General features: G+C 33.2%; 1 protein-coding gene across 3 annotated transcripts in view; it reads left to right on the forward strand.

Moving 5' to 3' along the window:
* The window catches only part of LOC140751772 (protein rolling stone), a 52441-nt gene that overhangs the window by 17402 nt on the left and 19092 nt on the right, over window positions 1-15947 (forward strand). Inside the window, exon 1 of one of the 3 annotated variants that reach the window (XM_073085816.1) lies at window positions 12652-12868. The exons of 1 other annotated variant lie outside the window; for it this stretch is intronic. In XM_073085816.1, coding sequence (XP_072941917.1) covers window positions 12823-12868 — 46 coding nt within the window. In that variant the 5' untranslated portion in view covers window positions 12652-12822. Of the gene's footprint in view, window positions 1-12651; window positions 12869-13616; window positions 13815-15947 lie in introns of those variants that run through there. One more of the 3 variants, XM_073085822.1, reaches the window with a different exon arrangement.

Below are 15947 nucleotides of genomic sequence, written 5' to 3' on the forward strand. Positions count from 1 at the left end.
GCGGACACGAAGTAGGTCGCTCGGCTCCTGTCCACACTCGGCTACCCGTCAGTACCCGTGTAGAAAGCCGCCGGCCTCCTCAGCCACACAATATGCACACACCAGCCCCTCAATGAGATTTTAAAAATACTACAATTACGAGTGTATGACGGGTGCTTGCACTAAATATTTTCCGTACACCGTCGTAATTACAGATATGCTAGACACTTTTTGTATTACTTTCGCTTGGTCTAGATGTAGATTTAGATCTTAGTTTTTTAACTATTTCTTTAAAAGTAAACTGTGATTTAGAGCTACACAAACTTACTTTAGGTAAGTTTTTTATTTTGATTACTTTTTGTATTGTAACAACAAACTGTATAACGTAAGAGAATTGATAATCTTCTTAAAAGCTAGTCGGAAATGTTTACGTATACGTATTTATATGTACGTACGTTTTAAATACTTTAAGTACTTTATATACATTTATATAAATTTCGTTACCTGGTAAAACATGTAGTTATTCTCTCAAAAATTCTCAATTCAAAACTTAAATTTTCAGAATTCGCAGGGTAATGTTTTTTGAGCGTATTTAGCGTAGCCTATATTTGTGTTTGTTTTTAGAAGTTGGATTTTTGTTTTTTATAATAATTGGTACATACCTTTATCCATATAATTATTCGTAACTTACAGTGAGCATTACCTACTAGCTGTCTCTACCTCTATGCAAAAAAAAATGGTGTCTCATTTCAAAATGAACTTAATTGCATGATAAATGAATATGTCTGTTTCAAACTTGTGTTTGTCTGTATGTTCGCTGTTTAGAGTAATCTATAAGGATATTTAGAACAAAAATGCGCGGGAGTGGTGCAAAAAAAATCAAAATACTTTTAACATATTTAAAGGGCGTGCTCATTAATCGTAATACAATTCTCTGAATAGTCGTTATATAACTTAAATTAATACGGAATACGGTTTAATTAAATTATTGATATGATCAAAGCTACCTCAAAGCTCAAAATGTGCGGGCCTTTGATGTTGAAGTTTAGTTCGCAACAACTTTGTACATCAAACGAAGTATGGTGGAAGGCAAATTTGGGTATAATTAGTAGGTATACCCATATCTACATGTAGGTAAATGTCACCGTCCCTTGCTTGTTAGTTAGTTATGTATGTGGTGAGGACTAAAGGAAGATACGGGTTTGAATTTGTAATTGCGTGAGTGCTATGCGTAAAGTGTCAGGCGCAAATAATAAAATAAATAATGAAGTTCTTACACATCGCGTGTTGTATGTCGGTTATATATTCCGTAAATGAATAGCGTATTTGAATTGTTAATTATCTGTTAGGAAACCCTTGCCATATTTTATAAATAAAATATAATGACTATTGACTTTTCGGAACAAATCTAACTACGGCAAAATAGAAATTATTAATTTATTGATCGTGGATCGCAGATTCGTAACTCTATAACTAAATTATAACGACAAATGCGTCTTTTTATATCATGTTATCAAACACATAATCTATCTTAGTTGATAGCTGTAACAAATACTTATAAGAATTTAAGCTTTCTTTTTCGATGGGTTCTACCATTTTTTGCAACTTTTTGCAATTTTCATCTCGTTTGTAATTATACAGACACAGGTAACAGGCAAGGTAGTCTACAGTAGGTACTCGGAGCTCAAGTTAAAATAATTATCGTCATTAAAAACACAAACTTGAATACTCTCTTGTTGCTCTCTTTGTAAAAGGAAACTTAATTAAAGTTAGTTCAGCGAAAAGGAAATCTTTTTCATAAAGACTTTCATTACAAATACTTTAGACATCTAGATTTTCAAAGTGCACTCCAATCAACTCGATTCAAGAACTTTGTGTGCAGAGAGGTGTTCATAAAACTTTTTAGTTAATTACCGCCCCGGTGTCTTCGCAATTACATTTTTAGGGTTCCGTACCCAAAGGGTAAAAACGGAACTCTACTACTACGACTCCGCTGTCTGTCCGTCTGTCACAGGGCTCTATCTCCTGAACCGAAAGAGATAGACACTTGATTTTTTTTACAGAGTAAGTATAAAGGTGGCCGCTATAACAACAAATACAAAAAAATAAAAAAAGTTGAAAATAAATGAGGGTCACCATACAAGAAAATGATATTTCTCAGCGTTTTTCGCTTTATCTATTGAACCGTTATGGGTAGACAGTTCAAATATTCACAGTGTATTTACTTCAGAGGCTGCTATAATACCAAATACTAAAAATAAAAAATATATGAAAATATTAGTGGTACGGAACCCTTCGAGTGCGAATCCGACTTGCACTTGGCCAATTATTACTTGACTACGGTTAATGTTTTACGAACGTGTATACGTACTATGTGTGTATGTTTGGCACGCTCTGCAGCACTGATGGTTTACGGACTTTAACATATGAGGTATATTGCACTCGTGTAAACATTACATTAGCGATGGGCGATTGTTCTAAAAAAAACAATCGAATAAATCGACAATCGACGGAATCAACAATCGATTGTCGATTTATTCGTAGTAATAAAAAACAATCGAATAACAATCGACGTTCGAATAACAATCGACGTACGAATAACAATCGACGTACGAATAACAATCGATGTACGAATAACAATCGACGTACGAATAACAATCGACGTACGAATAACAATCGACGTTCGAATAAAAATCGACCTTGAAATAACAATCGACGTACGAATAAAAATCGACCTTGGAATAACAATCGACGACCGAATAGAAATTATACCGCGCGGCCACATACGTGTGCTCAGGACAATGGGCAGGTGCGTCGTGTTGCAAAGCTATCGTCACTTGCCACTGGTTGGAAAATGTAAAGTATTGTATTACATTTTAGTCAATTGTACTATATATTGTTGAGAAATAATTATACTATAAATCATTTTGTATCAAATGCTATGGAGTATCATCGATAATCCAGATGTCGTAGTCATCCCCTAAGTTCGTTTCATGACAACGTTTTCAAAAAGAGGTCACCTGAAAAATATAATATACGTCTTCATGGCGCATATTATAGAAAAAGATTATCAGAAAATATAAAATATGTCTTTTTAGCGTATATTATAGATAAAAGTTATCACAAAAAATTATGTACTCATAGTTGCATTAATATTAATCGGTGAAATACTATATCTTTGAAGAAAAATAATGTTAACAACGCGAGTAGGGTGTGAGAGTGTGTGGCCACGAGGCGCAGTGAGCAGTGCGAGAAGCAAGGTGTGGACGCACCATTAAATAACGAAATGCAACGAAGCAGCGGAAGGGTGCACGACGCACGTGCGCTTCCCCCACCAAATATATAAGACTGACTCAGATTTCTTAAACACAGAAATTAGGGGCTTCTCGCTGCTAGTATATATTGTGTATACTAAATAATTGACCAACAACCAAAAAGCTTCGATACTTCTATTTTTATGTAATAATCGCGTATCGCTTGACTGCGCTGTTACTAGTTTTGCGTGTACTAAACAATCGACCAACAATCGAACAATCGACGAACAATCGAACAATCGAACTATCGAACAATCGAACAATCGAACTATCGAACAATCGACGAACAATCGAACTATCGAACAATCGAACAATCGACGAACAATCGAACAATCGACGAACAATCGAACAATCGACCAACAATCGAACAATTTCGATTGTTCGATAGTTATTCGAATACAATCGAAGAATTTCGATAGTTATTCGAATACAATCGAACACAATAACAATCGAATAATTCGATTGTTTTTAGTAATAATCGCGCATCGCTACATTACATCCCTTTTCAATTGATTATCTCTTCTTGAATCCGCCACTGCTAATTATCTATCAATGCATTATAGAACATATATTTGTCGGAGGAAGAGTCAGAGTTATTTAATATAGTTTTAGCTATACTGTTACTTTAGTATTTTAGTAATGTTATTGGTACTTGATCAATCGAAGTCATTGTATAGCTTTCGTATTAGAATCAGAGCAGAGACTTTTAAGAGGACTCTAGTGGGGTCGAGGTATGTGGCGGCGCGGTGGGGAAACATGGATAAGAACTGATGTGAGTGATCGAGGTGGATCATTATTTCGTTGTGCTTTGGAGCGTGTAGTCACTACCTTGAACCTGCTGCTCAAATCCTTTGTTTGTAAAGTAATAGCAGTTGTATAGTATAGTTATTTTGTAAATCCGAAGTTATAAATAAATACTGTGATTACTGTATTTGTGCCTGCATCTACCCTATGACAACGCCCACAAAACCCATAGATTCTATCAATAATGTCGATGAGAGCCGTCCTTCTCCGACATATTTATATTTGATATTCTACATCCCAATACTTAAGTTGAAATTTTCTACTTACGCCGTAACCACCGTAGAGTCATGTCACACATGTCACTGTTCTGACTCTACACGTTATTTTTCTCAACATTCAAAAAGTAAGCGTGTATTATTGATCGCAGTTACTGATGATCTACCAAAGTCACCCTACCCACTGTAGTTCGCAACTCTACTGTTCGTGGTCACGCAACTTACAAACAACTCTGAATTATTAAGCGCTTTCGCCTATTAACTTTGTGACTTTGTCCTCGATACCGCGATAACGAAATCTGATATCTTTGCAAATAAATGAAGTCTCCATCTGTAATAAACAAACAAGTCTACTGAAACAAATACAATATTATGGATAGTGACATAAATTAATCTATGTCTAAGTAAGAATATATCTAGGGATACGTCAAAAATTAAAAAAAAACTTATGTCGATAAAGAACAGGGATAGTCACGAAATCGAATTTGTGATTAATATAGAGTAGCTTTGCGTTTACTTAGAATTGTCAATACAGTATTTCAATAACATATTAATTTTTTTTAAGGTTTTGAATTAAATAAATGGCTTCTACCCTTGAACCTGTAGGTACTTATGTGCTAATCCATACTCACAACTGATTTAATATTAATGGTCGTAACATTTAAATAAATTCCAACTCATCAACATCTCCATACATAACTGCAGAAATCTAGTAAATTATTTACAATTTAATCCTGTTTAATCCCACGAGTATCTAGGCAAATTAATATTTGCAGCAGTCGCTTCACTCAAAATTATAAATAAAAAAGAGTCTATTTTATGCTCTATCTTCATTTTTTCATAATTTTCTACTCATCAGTCGGAGAATAAAACAAAGCCTTTAATTTCTTTTTTTAAATTCACTTAACATAAAAATAATATATCATGGACGTTACTTTAATGATATGCCACACGCTCCTGTTTATTTAATTTTCCCCTCAATTGTACTTTCGGTGACCCATGCCTATTTTTCTTTTCATAATTCCAGCACACTTATATATTATTTTCCAGTTTTATGTAGGATATATAATGGTTCCGTTAATTGCTATTTATCTACTAACTATTAAAATCAAGGAAATGCAATATTTATCTCTTATTTTCAGAATAGAGTATTTCAAATTTTATTCATCATCCTAGCTTTCAACAAACCATATTTAACCGACATATAACATAGTTGGAAACCCATTTAATTTCCATAAGCAAACCGAAGTAAACAGTGAACGAAGAAATCCATACAAGGCCAAGTATAGGGTGTGGGGTGGCGGCGCCGGGCTGCCGGGGTCGTGAAATATTACTTTATCGCATCTCTGAATTGTCCAATAAAATCTGTAATCAACGAGCCGTTATGATTAATGAGGCGTTATATGGAAACTATTGTCTAAATAATTAGATCTTCGATCAAGTTAGTCTAAAAAAATATTTAGTGAATAACGTTAAGATATTATCTAGATAGATTGTTATCATAATTAACTCTTCCTAATTGTGCGAGGACTTTTATTGACAACTATTTTAATGAATTTAGAAAATAGTTTAAAATTTCATGTAATGTTAATGGAGTCGTTTCTAAGAATTATTTTAAATACGAGTTCATATTGCTTATTTAAACCGACGAGAAGTATATATGCAAATCCATCTCTTCAAGTAATGCAGAATTCAGCATATTTATTTATATTAGTATAATATTCATCAGGAATTTTCCTACTTGATATTTTCGCTATTTACTTCCTGTATATTGTTTAATAACATACAGTACATAAATAAAATTGAAATGTCTGTCTGTATCAAATAAAAATAAAACAGTTCTTGTGGTAAATTAAATTATGTCAGAGTTAAAGTCAGGTCAGGGTTAGGTCACGGTTTATGAAAGTTTATCTTATCCCAGGGATTGACGTTAAATTGCAATTGGAATAACAGTTATTAGGTTATTACATATACCTACCGTCTACCAGTTATTACATTTACATTACGTCCTCCATATTGTGTCCGTACACACTCGATTTAAAAAAATATAGGGATTCGAAATTAATGTGCAATTATAAAAATTGTTTTTGTAATTATTTATTTCTATGTATGTAAAAATGTATCATTGAAATTATATATTTTTTTGCAATCTAGATCAGCTATCTATTAAAAAACAAATACTTAATTCTAACAGCTGGTCGCATTATATCTTCAAATATTAAAAAAATTAGAAATTAGGTAGTATCATCATTTTTTTAAAGAAATATGTGCTATTGCTATTTGACAGCTTTAACTCGAAATCTTTTTCCTATTGTATAAGTATACATAGTACACGTGGCCATAGTATGACTATATAAGTATATAGTTATACTATGGCCTCGGTTTGTAGACAATAAGGTATGAATATTTTCTTAGCATGTAGTCTTGAAAGCTTTGCTAGGTCCCATGTCATACATTTTTCATGAATTCTGAAAGCGTGTCACGACTAAAACAATAGAATATTCGAGGCTTTCAATAAACCATACGGCTTTACCGTCTAGTCAAGTTTAGTATACGAGTCTTTTCTTGTAGGATCGATACGCCTACGGCATTATACATAATATATTAAATATTTTATAAGACTTAAGATTATACTATAAGAGTGTGCGGTGCACCAAATGTTAATTTCGTATGAGCGTGTGAGTTAAATTTATTTAAATACAGTAGTTAAAATAGACTTAAAGCGAGCCGAATCAATAGTAATAATACGTATATTTTATTATTCCTACCTATACCTGATATACTCGTACCTTCATGTATGTATGTCGCAGCCATTTTATGAATGACCTGAGCAAAATTTACTCACTTCATTAAATGTATCTTCAACCATACATAACTACATAAGTATTTAATCTATATGTTATATACTTATTACGTTACATTACTTTTGTTGTAATTGGGCTTCGGATATAGCCAAAGGCACCAACTAACCCTTAGCGAACATCTATGTAAGAGTAAGGCGGGCGGGGCGACATATAGGTACAATAAAAGCTCTTTATTCGTAGGGTTTATGTTCTATAAATATGCCGCGAATACAGAAACCATGAATACGGAATGGTAATTTGTATGAGATTATAGGATTATACGTACCTAGGTGACAAAATAAATAAAAAAAACAAACATAAAAAACAACAATTGAATTGAAATTTTTGAACATTTTGATCGGCTTATATTTTTGATTGGCTTGTCTTAAGGCTTAGGCAATGGTTTGAAGAATTTTGTATTTTCTCTGGCTTGGCAGTTTTTAAAAGCTCCTTCAATTCAGACTGATACACAGCAGTCGCATTAGCAATTTACCTCTTAAGAATAAGACTTCGTTCCGTAGACGGATCAATGTTCATAAAAAAACGCAAAGCTCATTTGCCATTCTTAAACCTTCACTAAGATTTTCAAATTAAATGTCACGTTCCCAGTGCTTGTTGAAGCCTCTTCTTCAATGGGCAATGCATTTAACATTTCCTGTAGTCCATTTGACGGCATTTACAAAGGATATTGGGTTGAATATCTATTGAATCCTTTTATTATCATGTATTTATTTATAAATACTGCGAATAAAGAAAATTTAAGCCTCGAATAGTGAAAACGCGAATGAATGAAGCGCGAATAAGGAGCATATACTGTATTTAATAAATTACAATTTATTCTAAGATACATTATTATATAAACGTTGCCTTATCCTGGCCACCTTGTCACATAAAAAAACCTTAAAAGACACCTACACATAGTAAAATAAAATGTTATAATAAATGCAGGAACAAACTTACGTCCAAGTGAGAATCTTCGGACCAAAACAAAGCGTAAGCTCTCACACATTATGACAGAAGTAGACGTGGCGGTGGTGCTTTCACCACCGTATCCATAAAAATCCTCATACATCTCAAGGCGTTTCTAGGCAGCATGACATGCTAATTTTTAACCGACTTCAAAAAGGAGGTGGTTATTGTTTTGACAATAACGTTTTTTCTATACAATCCTTAGGTATAGGTACTTAGATAGTTATTTTTAGGGTATCGTGCGAAAAAACAAAAAACGGCATCCTAGACCAGTACAAAGGTCTTTGAAAAGGTAAAAAGTAAAAAAGCTCTTCCTTTTTCAATGAGTATCATCCTACTATTTTTTTTGTTTCAAAAATTATCTACCTTGGTCTACCCACTTTATCTCCGAAAATACTGGCATTTTGAAAAAAAAACATCCATAAAATCATTATTTACTGCAATATTATAGAAAAAGCTTTAAGAAGTGGTCTCAAAAGAAAACGAACAAACATTAATTTTCAGTTGGTAAATATATTTTCCCATGCATTACGTATGGAACATGTTTTCCAATTACAATGTTGAATTTGCACGGAACCCTCCACACGTGAGCTTAACTCGCACTTGTCCGGTTCATTTTAAAACAATTTTCCTAGATTCCATGATTCCACAGACACCACATCGTTTCACGACACGTCATCGCTACATGCTACTATGCGACAGACTTCGTATCTAATATACATAGATATACTGACGTACAACAGTAGGCTAATATATCTATGCTTATATACCTATGTGTTTCAACCTACGAAAAGGATCAATCAGCATTAGCAATTACTTAGAAGAAGGAAGGAAAAGTCTTATTCAAAAACATTTTATCGTTGTTGTTATTGACCGTGGGACATGCAGTATTAAAGATTTAGGACCTTCCATATTATCCTTATAGGTAAGTATTAATACCATTCGTTTGTCACTTCTATATAATTATACTCCACTACTGCTTTATAATTATAAAATACTGTTACATATATTACAACTACGATTTGTTGTTACTGTTGTCAATTGAATTTAAAAAAAGTTTGGAAAACCCAAAAGTGCACGACTCATAATGCTCATTTAATTATGAAATATAAAAAAAAAAAAACTTAAGTCGTTCAAAATTAATTGCCGAAAAAACAGCTGTAGTAGGAAGAAGGTACTGCACAAGCGCCCCTGGTGGAATAAATGTACATAATATCTATAGATATATCACCATCCATATGTTTTTTATTAATTGCAATTAAACGACACTGAATTAATTAATCATTCGCATTCAGTGGCCTACAATCGTCGATTAGAATATTTAAAAAAAAAATTAACTCAAATGATGGATTTTTTCACAAGTTACAGTGTTTTCAGGTTTCACACATGACGGACAGGAAAATTTTTTGACCTATTTTGGTGTTTTTTTCCAATTCTATTGCAGTAAATCAATTTTTAAAAAGTATGGAATTAATCTCCATTAAATTATCTCGACAATAGTATGCAAAATATCTTGATTCCGTGAACTATCAAGGCTATAATAATAAAAATAGCCGCCAAAATGAAGCGAAAAAAATTTTTCGATCGTAAAGCACTCTCTGATGCTTCGCATCATGAGTCGTGCAAAAAATAACACGAAACTCCGACTTTAAATGACATTTTAATTTACTTTATTGTAAATTATTTTATTGTTATGAACAATAACTTAAAATCTCACTTTATTACCCTCAAACAATAGATATTACAAATGATTTGGTCCCTCTCTTTAATACTTAAAAATAAATTTCTTAAAAAGTACCTGAATATTATTTAAAGTAATAGTATTGTTATTTAATAGTATTTTTAGTTCTACAATTCATTTAATGAAGAATACTTTATTAGACTGATTAGATTCAATTTTGTAGATATGAAGCCAATTAAAGTCCACGCCTAACTACTAGTCCGCTCTGAAGTTGTTGCGAGCAGGTGTAGTCATACAATTTACTAGAAGTTTTACGCGGACTATGCCACTTATTGAAGCATTATCAAAAAAAACTAAAACAAATGTCCGTACTAATCAGCATATCTTATTAGACAACAGTAATTAATTTCAAAATACAAATAGACGTTTTAATTCTGTCTCTTTGTTATATGAAGATTATTTTATGAATGAACAAAACCTAACTTTTTGCGCCTTCATAATAACTTATGATTTATTATATCAATGACGCGAAACTAAAATAGATTTACCATTAACACATACTATTTTTTTCGATTCCTTGAAAAGGTATTTCCGTTCGATTCCGTGTCGACACATGTTAATTCCCAGGTAGCGACACGTGGCGTGATCCGGGGGTGAGGTGGGACGGGGTGGCACCTGGCTTTCGGACCACCCTTACAATAAGTTAGCGCACCCGGCGCCACTCGTACATTACTAATTTAACTACGAACAACTGACAATCAATACGATCGAATTGAGAACTATTTTTTTAAAGTCGTTTAAACATAAGCTCTGATCTGTTCCTAGATTGAAAGATTATTAAATACATAGATATGAAAATAAATTACAGTGTAATAATAAAATTATTATATTTCCTATTTTTCTTTTTTGTCCTTATTATATGTTCTTTTGACACAAAAATTCAAATCCCTATTGTTTTATATAATATTATAATGAAAATATGCTTAACTTATTGTACCTATTTAAAAAGAATTATGTACCTAATTCTATTATACATAATACTATTGAAATTTGTATAATCTTATGGTATAAAAAAACACAAGTACTTGTCTATGACAAGTTTTTATATGTAAAATCGTTTAAGAACTAGGTAAAACCTTAAATGCGTTTCCATTTAATCACATTCAATAGGTTTTAGACTGTAATTAAATTGCTTATACAGTTATGCTTGTAACCATGAAATCGAATCATGTGATAATGAACACGATACTCACTATTTATATTAAATTAAACACAACGACGAAGTTTGTCGTTTTATCATAAAAAAATACAGTTTTAGTGAGTGTAACATTTAAAATGGAGCCAGTACCCTTACCAGGAGTTTTTACGTTTCGACAAATATGACTGTTTTGGTATTTGTTTACGTATTGGCCCATACGATTTTCTAGTTCGGACACAATCCGCTAGGGGCGCTGATTGGAATTTGTATGGGCAAATACGTAAACAAATACCAAAACACTAATATTTGTCGAAACGTAAAAACTCCTGGTAAGGGTACAGAAAAGAATACATTTATATATCGTGTCTTAAAATAATATACTAACATTATTAAATAAAGCTCAACATAATAAACTACAGGTACACAACTAGCATTTTTTAATTTTTTCATGTTTATTATTTCGAATACAATGTTTCTTGACAACTTTATAAAAACTTAATTGCCTTAACATCCCTGTTTCCTACCCTTTCAAAAACCATAAACGAGTGAACAAAAAGTGCATCCTTGACGCATGCACAGCTACAGACACGCGGACGGCGGTTTTGTTTATTAGCGGAAACAGCGGCTGCGACTAGGGTTGTCAAATACAAAAATATAAATTAATTTTAATGTAATAAAATATTTTATTAAAATTCAGCATTACATATACGTAATGTATCGTAGGTATATTCTAATTAGACAAGTATACAATTAATGCGACTCGTCTCGTCTAACAATTAGGTACGCTCGTAGTAAGTGTATTCCTTCACACTTGTAACAGTTCTTAAAAACGTTTAATGAATATAACCTACATATTTATCAAACTCAATTCATTGACAACGGTGCTGACGAATGGTGCTGACTACAATTACGTTATGTACTTATTAAACTAGGTGTGCTAAACGTAAAAGCTGACCCAAATATAATTTATAACGCAGTAAGCATAATAAAGAAATGACACACGAGAGAGTTTACACAAAAGAGTAAGAAATTAAAAACAAACGAAGAAAAATTAAATTCTTATTTTATTCAGAGATGAGGTTTTCAAACTTTGAAACCTTCCACCTAAAATCCAAATGCCTTACATAATTTGAAATCAAAAAAACCTTCAATAAAATTTAAGTGAGGTTTGAAGACTACGGAAAACATAAAGAAAATCTTTTATTACCTATATTGTAAATAGACAATTACAAAAACTTAAAATATGAATAATGGAATATGTGTAAACTACGAAAAACTCAACCATCGCCTTCAAATGAATGAATTTCCTTGCAAATATAATAAATCTCAATCATGTAACTAAAAATTTTACAGTGCTCAAAAAAATGCGATGTTACACAAAACGCATGTCATTACATATATCGATACCGTTAATTCGCAAATCGGCCAACTCCACTTTTTGTCAAAATGTTTTTTTTTTATTTACATATTTTGATTTCGTTCAACGCCATTAACTATCAAAATAAATAAAAAAACATTTTAACAAAAAGTGGAGTTGGCTGATTTGCGAATTAAGGTATCGATATGTCCATTAAATATGTAACACGAAATAGTTACAAGTCGACATCCCTATTTACGATTCCTGTAATATGCCAGTGCATCGCGTATCGTAGTAGGCCTACAGTGGCCGAACGCGGCACGCGCCCCACGCGCCACCGGCACTCCGCTACGAAAACCGAACCACCACGAAATATTCCCAGACGTCACTCCAAAATATGACTCCGAACTGACCACACCGACAGTGATTATATTTTAAGTGGTATTCTCTGTTCAGTCCAAAATGTGCAAGCACGTTGTTCTCGTTCCTCTCGACACCGCCGATACAGGTATGCAATTTTTATTTCGCTAACATTATCTATCTTGCATAGGTACGGATGAATTTAGGTATAATGCTATTTTTAACTATTTCCTGTTGCAGTTGCATTCGATACCTATTATAATATAGGGTAACAATGTTTTATGTAGATACCGTCTAAAACACGTTAAACCATTATTACAAGTCTTTCAAACGCAATACAATGTAATTACAATATGAAAAATAAATAAAAAACTGTGAGTAAATATAAACACGAAAATATATCAATTATAGTAAAAAATTAATTGACATAACTGTCAAAGTATTCCAGTACGTAGGCAATTAATAAAATTTATGCACATAGCATGTGGTTACACGTATTGAGTTAGGTGGGTTAAAAGATCAATTCGAGCATCGTTCCCTAATATTCAATTTGAACAATTATCTGAAGAACATTGTGAGAAGTTGGTGATACGTTATTATTGAATAGGTATTGGCCTGGTCTTTTGGTCATGTTGGACCGTTAGTCACCATATCACTGATTAAGGAAAAAAGAAACCTACACAACAAATGGGAGTTAAGATCAACAATTACTCGATAATGCAAAAAATATTAGCATTAAAACCACCAAAACCAACGTTACACATGTCGACGAGAGAGGATCAGTCAAAAATATGACGTGTCAAATGCAACAGAGGGGTCGAAACGTAAAATCTGTGATGTAGTTCATCGACGACTTCCAGGCGAGACGCGGTAGTTGTTAGTGATATTGACAGATGCGGTCCGAGGGACCGCAGTGGAACGTCGCGTCCGCGGCCCGCGCATGCGCGCTACTTCAAATGTATTCAATCCACTGTAAAAACATCGTATAGGAATTCGAGTCTTCGTATCGTAAGCGGATTTCCATAATATTAACTCCGGTGTGGTTTTAACACGTTGGTTTTTCATTAACGCGTATCCCGCAACGCGCTAGACAGGTGAGCTTGCCGAAATTTGAGCCGTAAGTCGATTCTGTGTACATTTGCTTCTTCATGTTGATTGGCTGCAATTTTTTTGTTTATCCAGTGCTCTGTGAGATCTTTTGATATTTATGTTTAAAAATGAACTAAAATTCAAATTATAATATTACAGATTACTGATTACATTGTTCAGGTGATTACTTCGTTTTTATTTACATCTAATAGCATTAAGTTACCATTTACAGTAAATGTGACCTCTATTGCAGTTAAAAATAAAGTCAATGATGTCTTTTTTCAACCTTAAACTTTAGGTTTTTTACCGACTTCAAACTTGCTAAATAATGCATGTCTACGACGTGTATGCAAATTAGGTAAACACATTTTTATTTGTTAGTATTAATCATACAAAATATATGATAACGTCTATAAAATCTGAAAATTATAATATCAGTAATCACCTTAATATCTTTAAGTATAAGAAAATAAATACATTCTTAAGTAATTACTACAGAATCGTTTCAGGTATTTAAATTTATAACAGGATATTTTTTTTCACCAAAAATGGTGCTACAATGAAATTGAAAACGTTTTTTTAAGTTTTTAGCAGTTACTAAGGATATCGCAATTGCATTTAATGATAGCCTAGTGATTGGAAACACGACCTCTCAATCGCGAGGTCCGAAGTTCGAAGCACAGGCATGCACGTCTGATTTTTCAAGGTTATGGACGTATTACAAATTGATTTTCACTTGCTTTAACAGTGAAGGAAAATATCCTGAAGAAACCTATACGCCTGAGAGTATATAAAAAAAAGAAATTTCATAATAGTCCGAGGTAACTTTACGTAACATAAAAATATAGATTTGATGAATTTCAACCCATTACTGTCCCACTGCTGGGCACGGGTTTTCTCTCAGAATGAGAAGGATTAGGCCATAGTTCGCCGCTGGCCAAGTGCGTATTGGTAGACTTCACATACCTTTTAATTTTTTGTTTTAGTTTTGATGAATGAGTCAAAACTATATTGTTTACTACTCCAGACTAAAAAGTAAGTAATCAGCTAAAAAAATAGATAATGCTGGTAATAAGAAAAGTGCCGTAATGGTTCGTGTAACTTGTCAATTATTTTGCAGAGAGCGCGATTTATTAAATTATTAGTCTTACCTAATAAATAGCAATTCTTGTATCTGTTTGAAATTTGTTACAATTTCACCTAATTGGTTGGTTTTGTTTACTCGATGCCTGCCTTATTTCTTATTGTTTACTCAAGTATTTCTCAATCTTGTTGGTGTGTTGTTGTAGTGAGGAGTGTGCACATGAAGAGGCGATTCATAATTTGTGTTTACTATTTATTTAAACTAAGATAAGAAAAAACTCTTTGACAAAAGGGTAACCATCAAAAGATTTGGTTGGATTTTCACACCCACTACCCACGCATTGTCCCTCTAAAGCAGTCTACAAAGTAGAGGACTCCGGGATCTCCAACACAACCGGTGTTCTTCTTTATGCTCCTCTCTACCCAAAAGATATGAAGGTATGCGGCCAATCATACCGTCGTTCTTCAGGGGCGTTGGCTGGGCGCCTTGAGCTCCCAATCTTGCCGCATGGAACCCCGCAGCTCTATTCTGGTTCGTCACTACAGGGATAAAGATCAAAACCTTTCCACTGCTCACATCAGTTTTTTATTTTTTATCTTCACTCATTCGTTCATTGACCGAATTCGTCCTATTATCGAATATCCGGCTAGCTAACAGCCTGAAACCGTCTCACGTTTTGTATGCTATTGTAAACTATTTACAGTAACTACTTCAATACATCATTTAATGACATCTTTTGAATAGAATCGTTTTATATCTATTTCTGTCAGTTATAATAATACAAAGCCCAACAAAATAGTCCCGGCACTTCTTTATACGACCACTTATCCATTTTAGCCCCACTGTTGGACACGGGTTTCCTATTGAGATAAATAATGCAGATCAGCGTCATGCATGATGATGGACCACATCATCATGCATGACGCTGATCGTGAGTATTTCGGTAGACTTCACATACGTTTTAGGTACCTAAATACGTATACAGAAGATGGTAAAATCCTTTCTGGTTCGATTCCGCTTAACACTGCTGTTAGGCAGTAGGTGCAACGGGGCT

The sequence above is a fragment of the Epargyreus clarus genome, unplaced genomic scaffold (genome assembly GCF_041222505.1).
Source record: "Epargyreus clarus isolate Ecla_fem2 unplaced genomic scaffold, WU_Ecla_fem_2.2 ptg000003l, whole genome shotgun sequence".
Taxonomy (NCBI): Eukaryota; Metazoa; Arthropoda; class Insecta; order Lepidoptera; family Hesperiidae; genus Epargyreus; species Epargyreus clarus.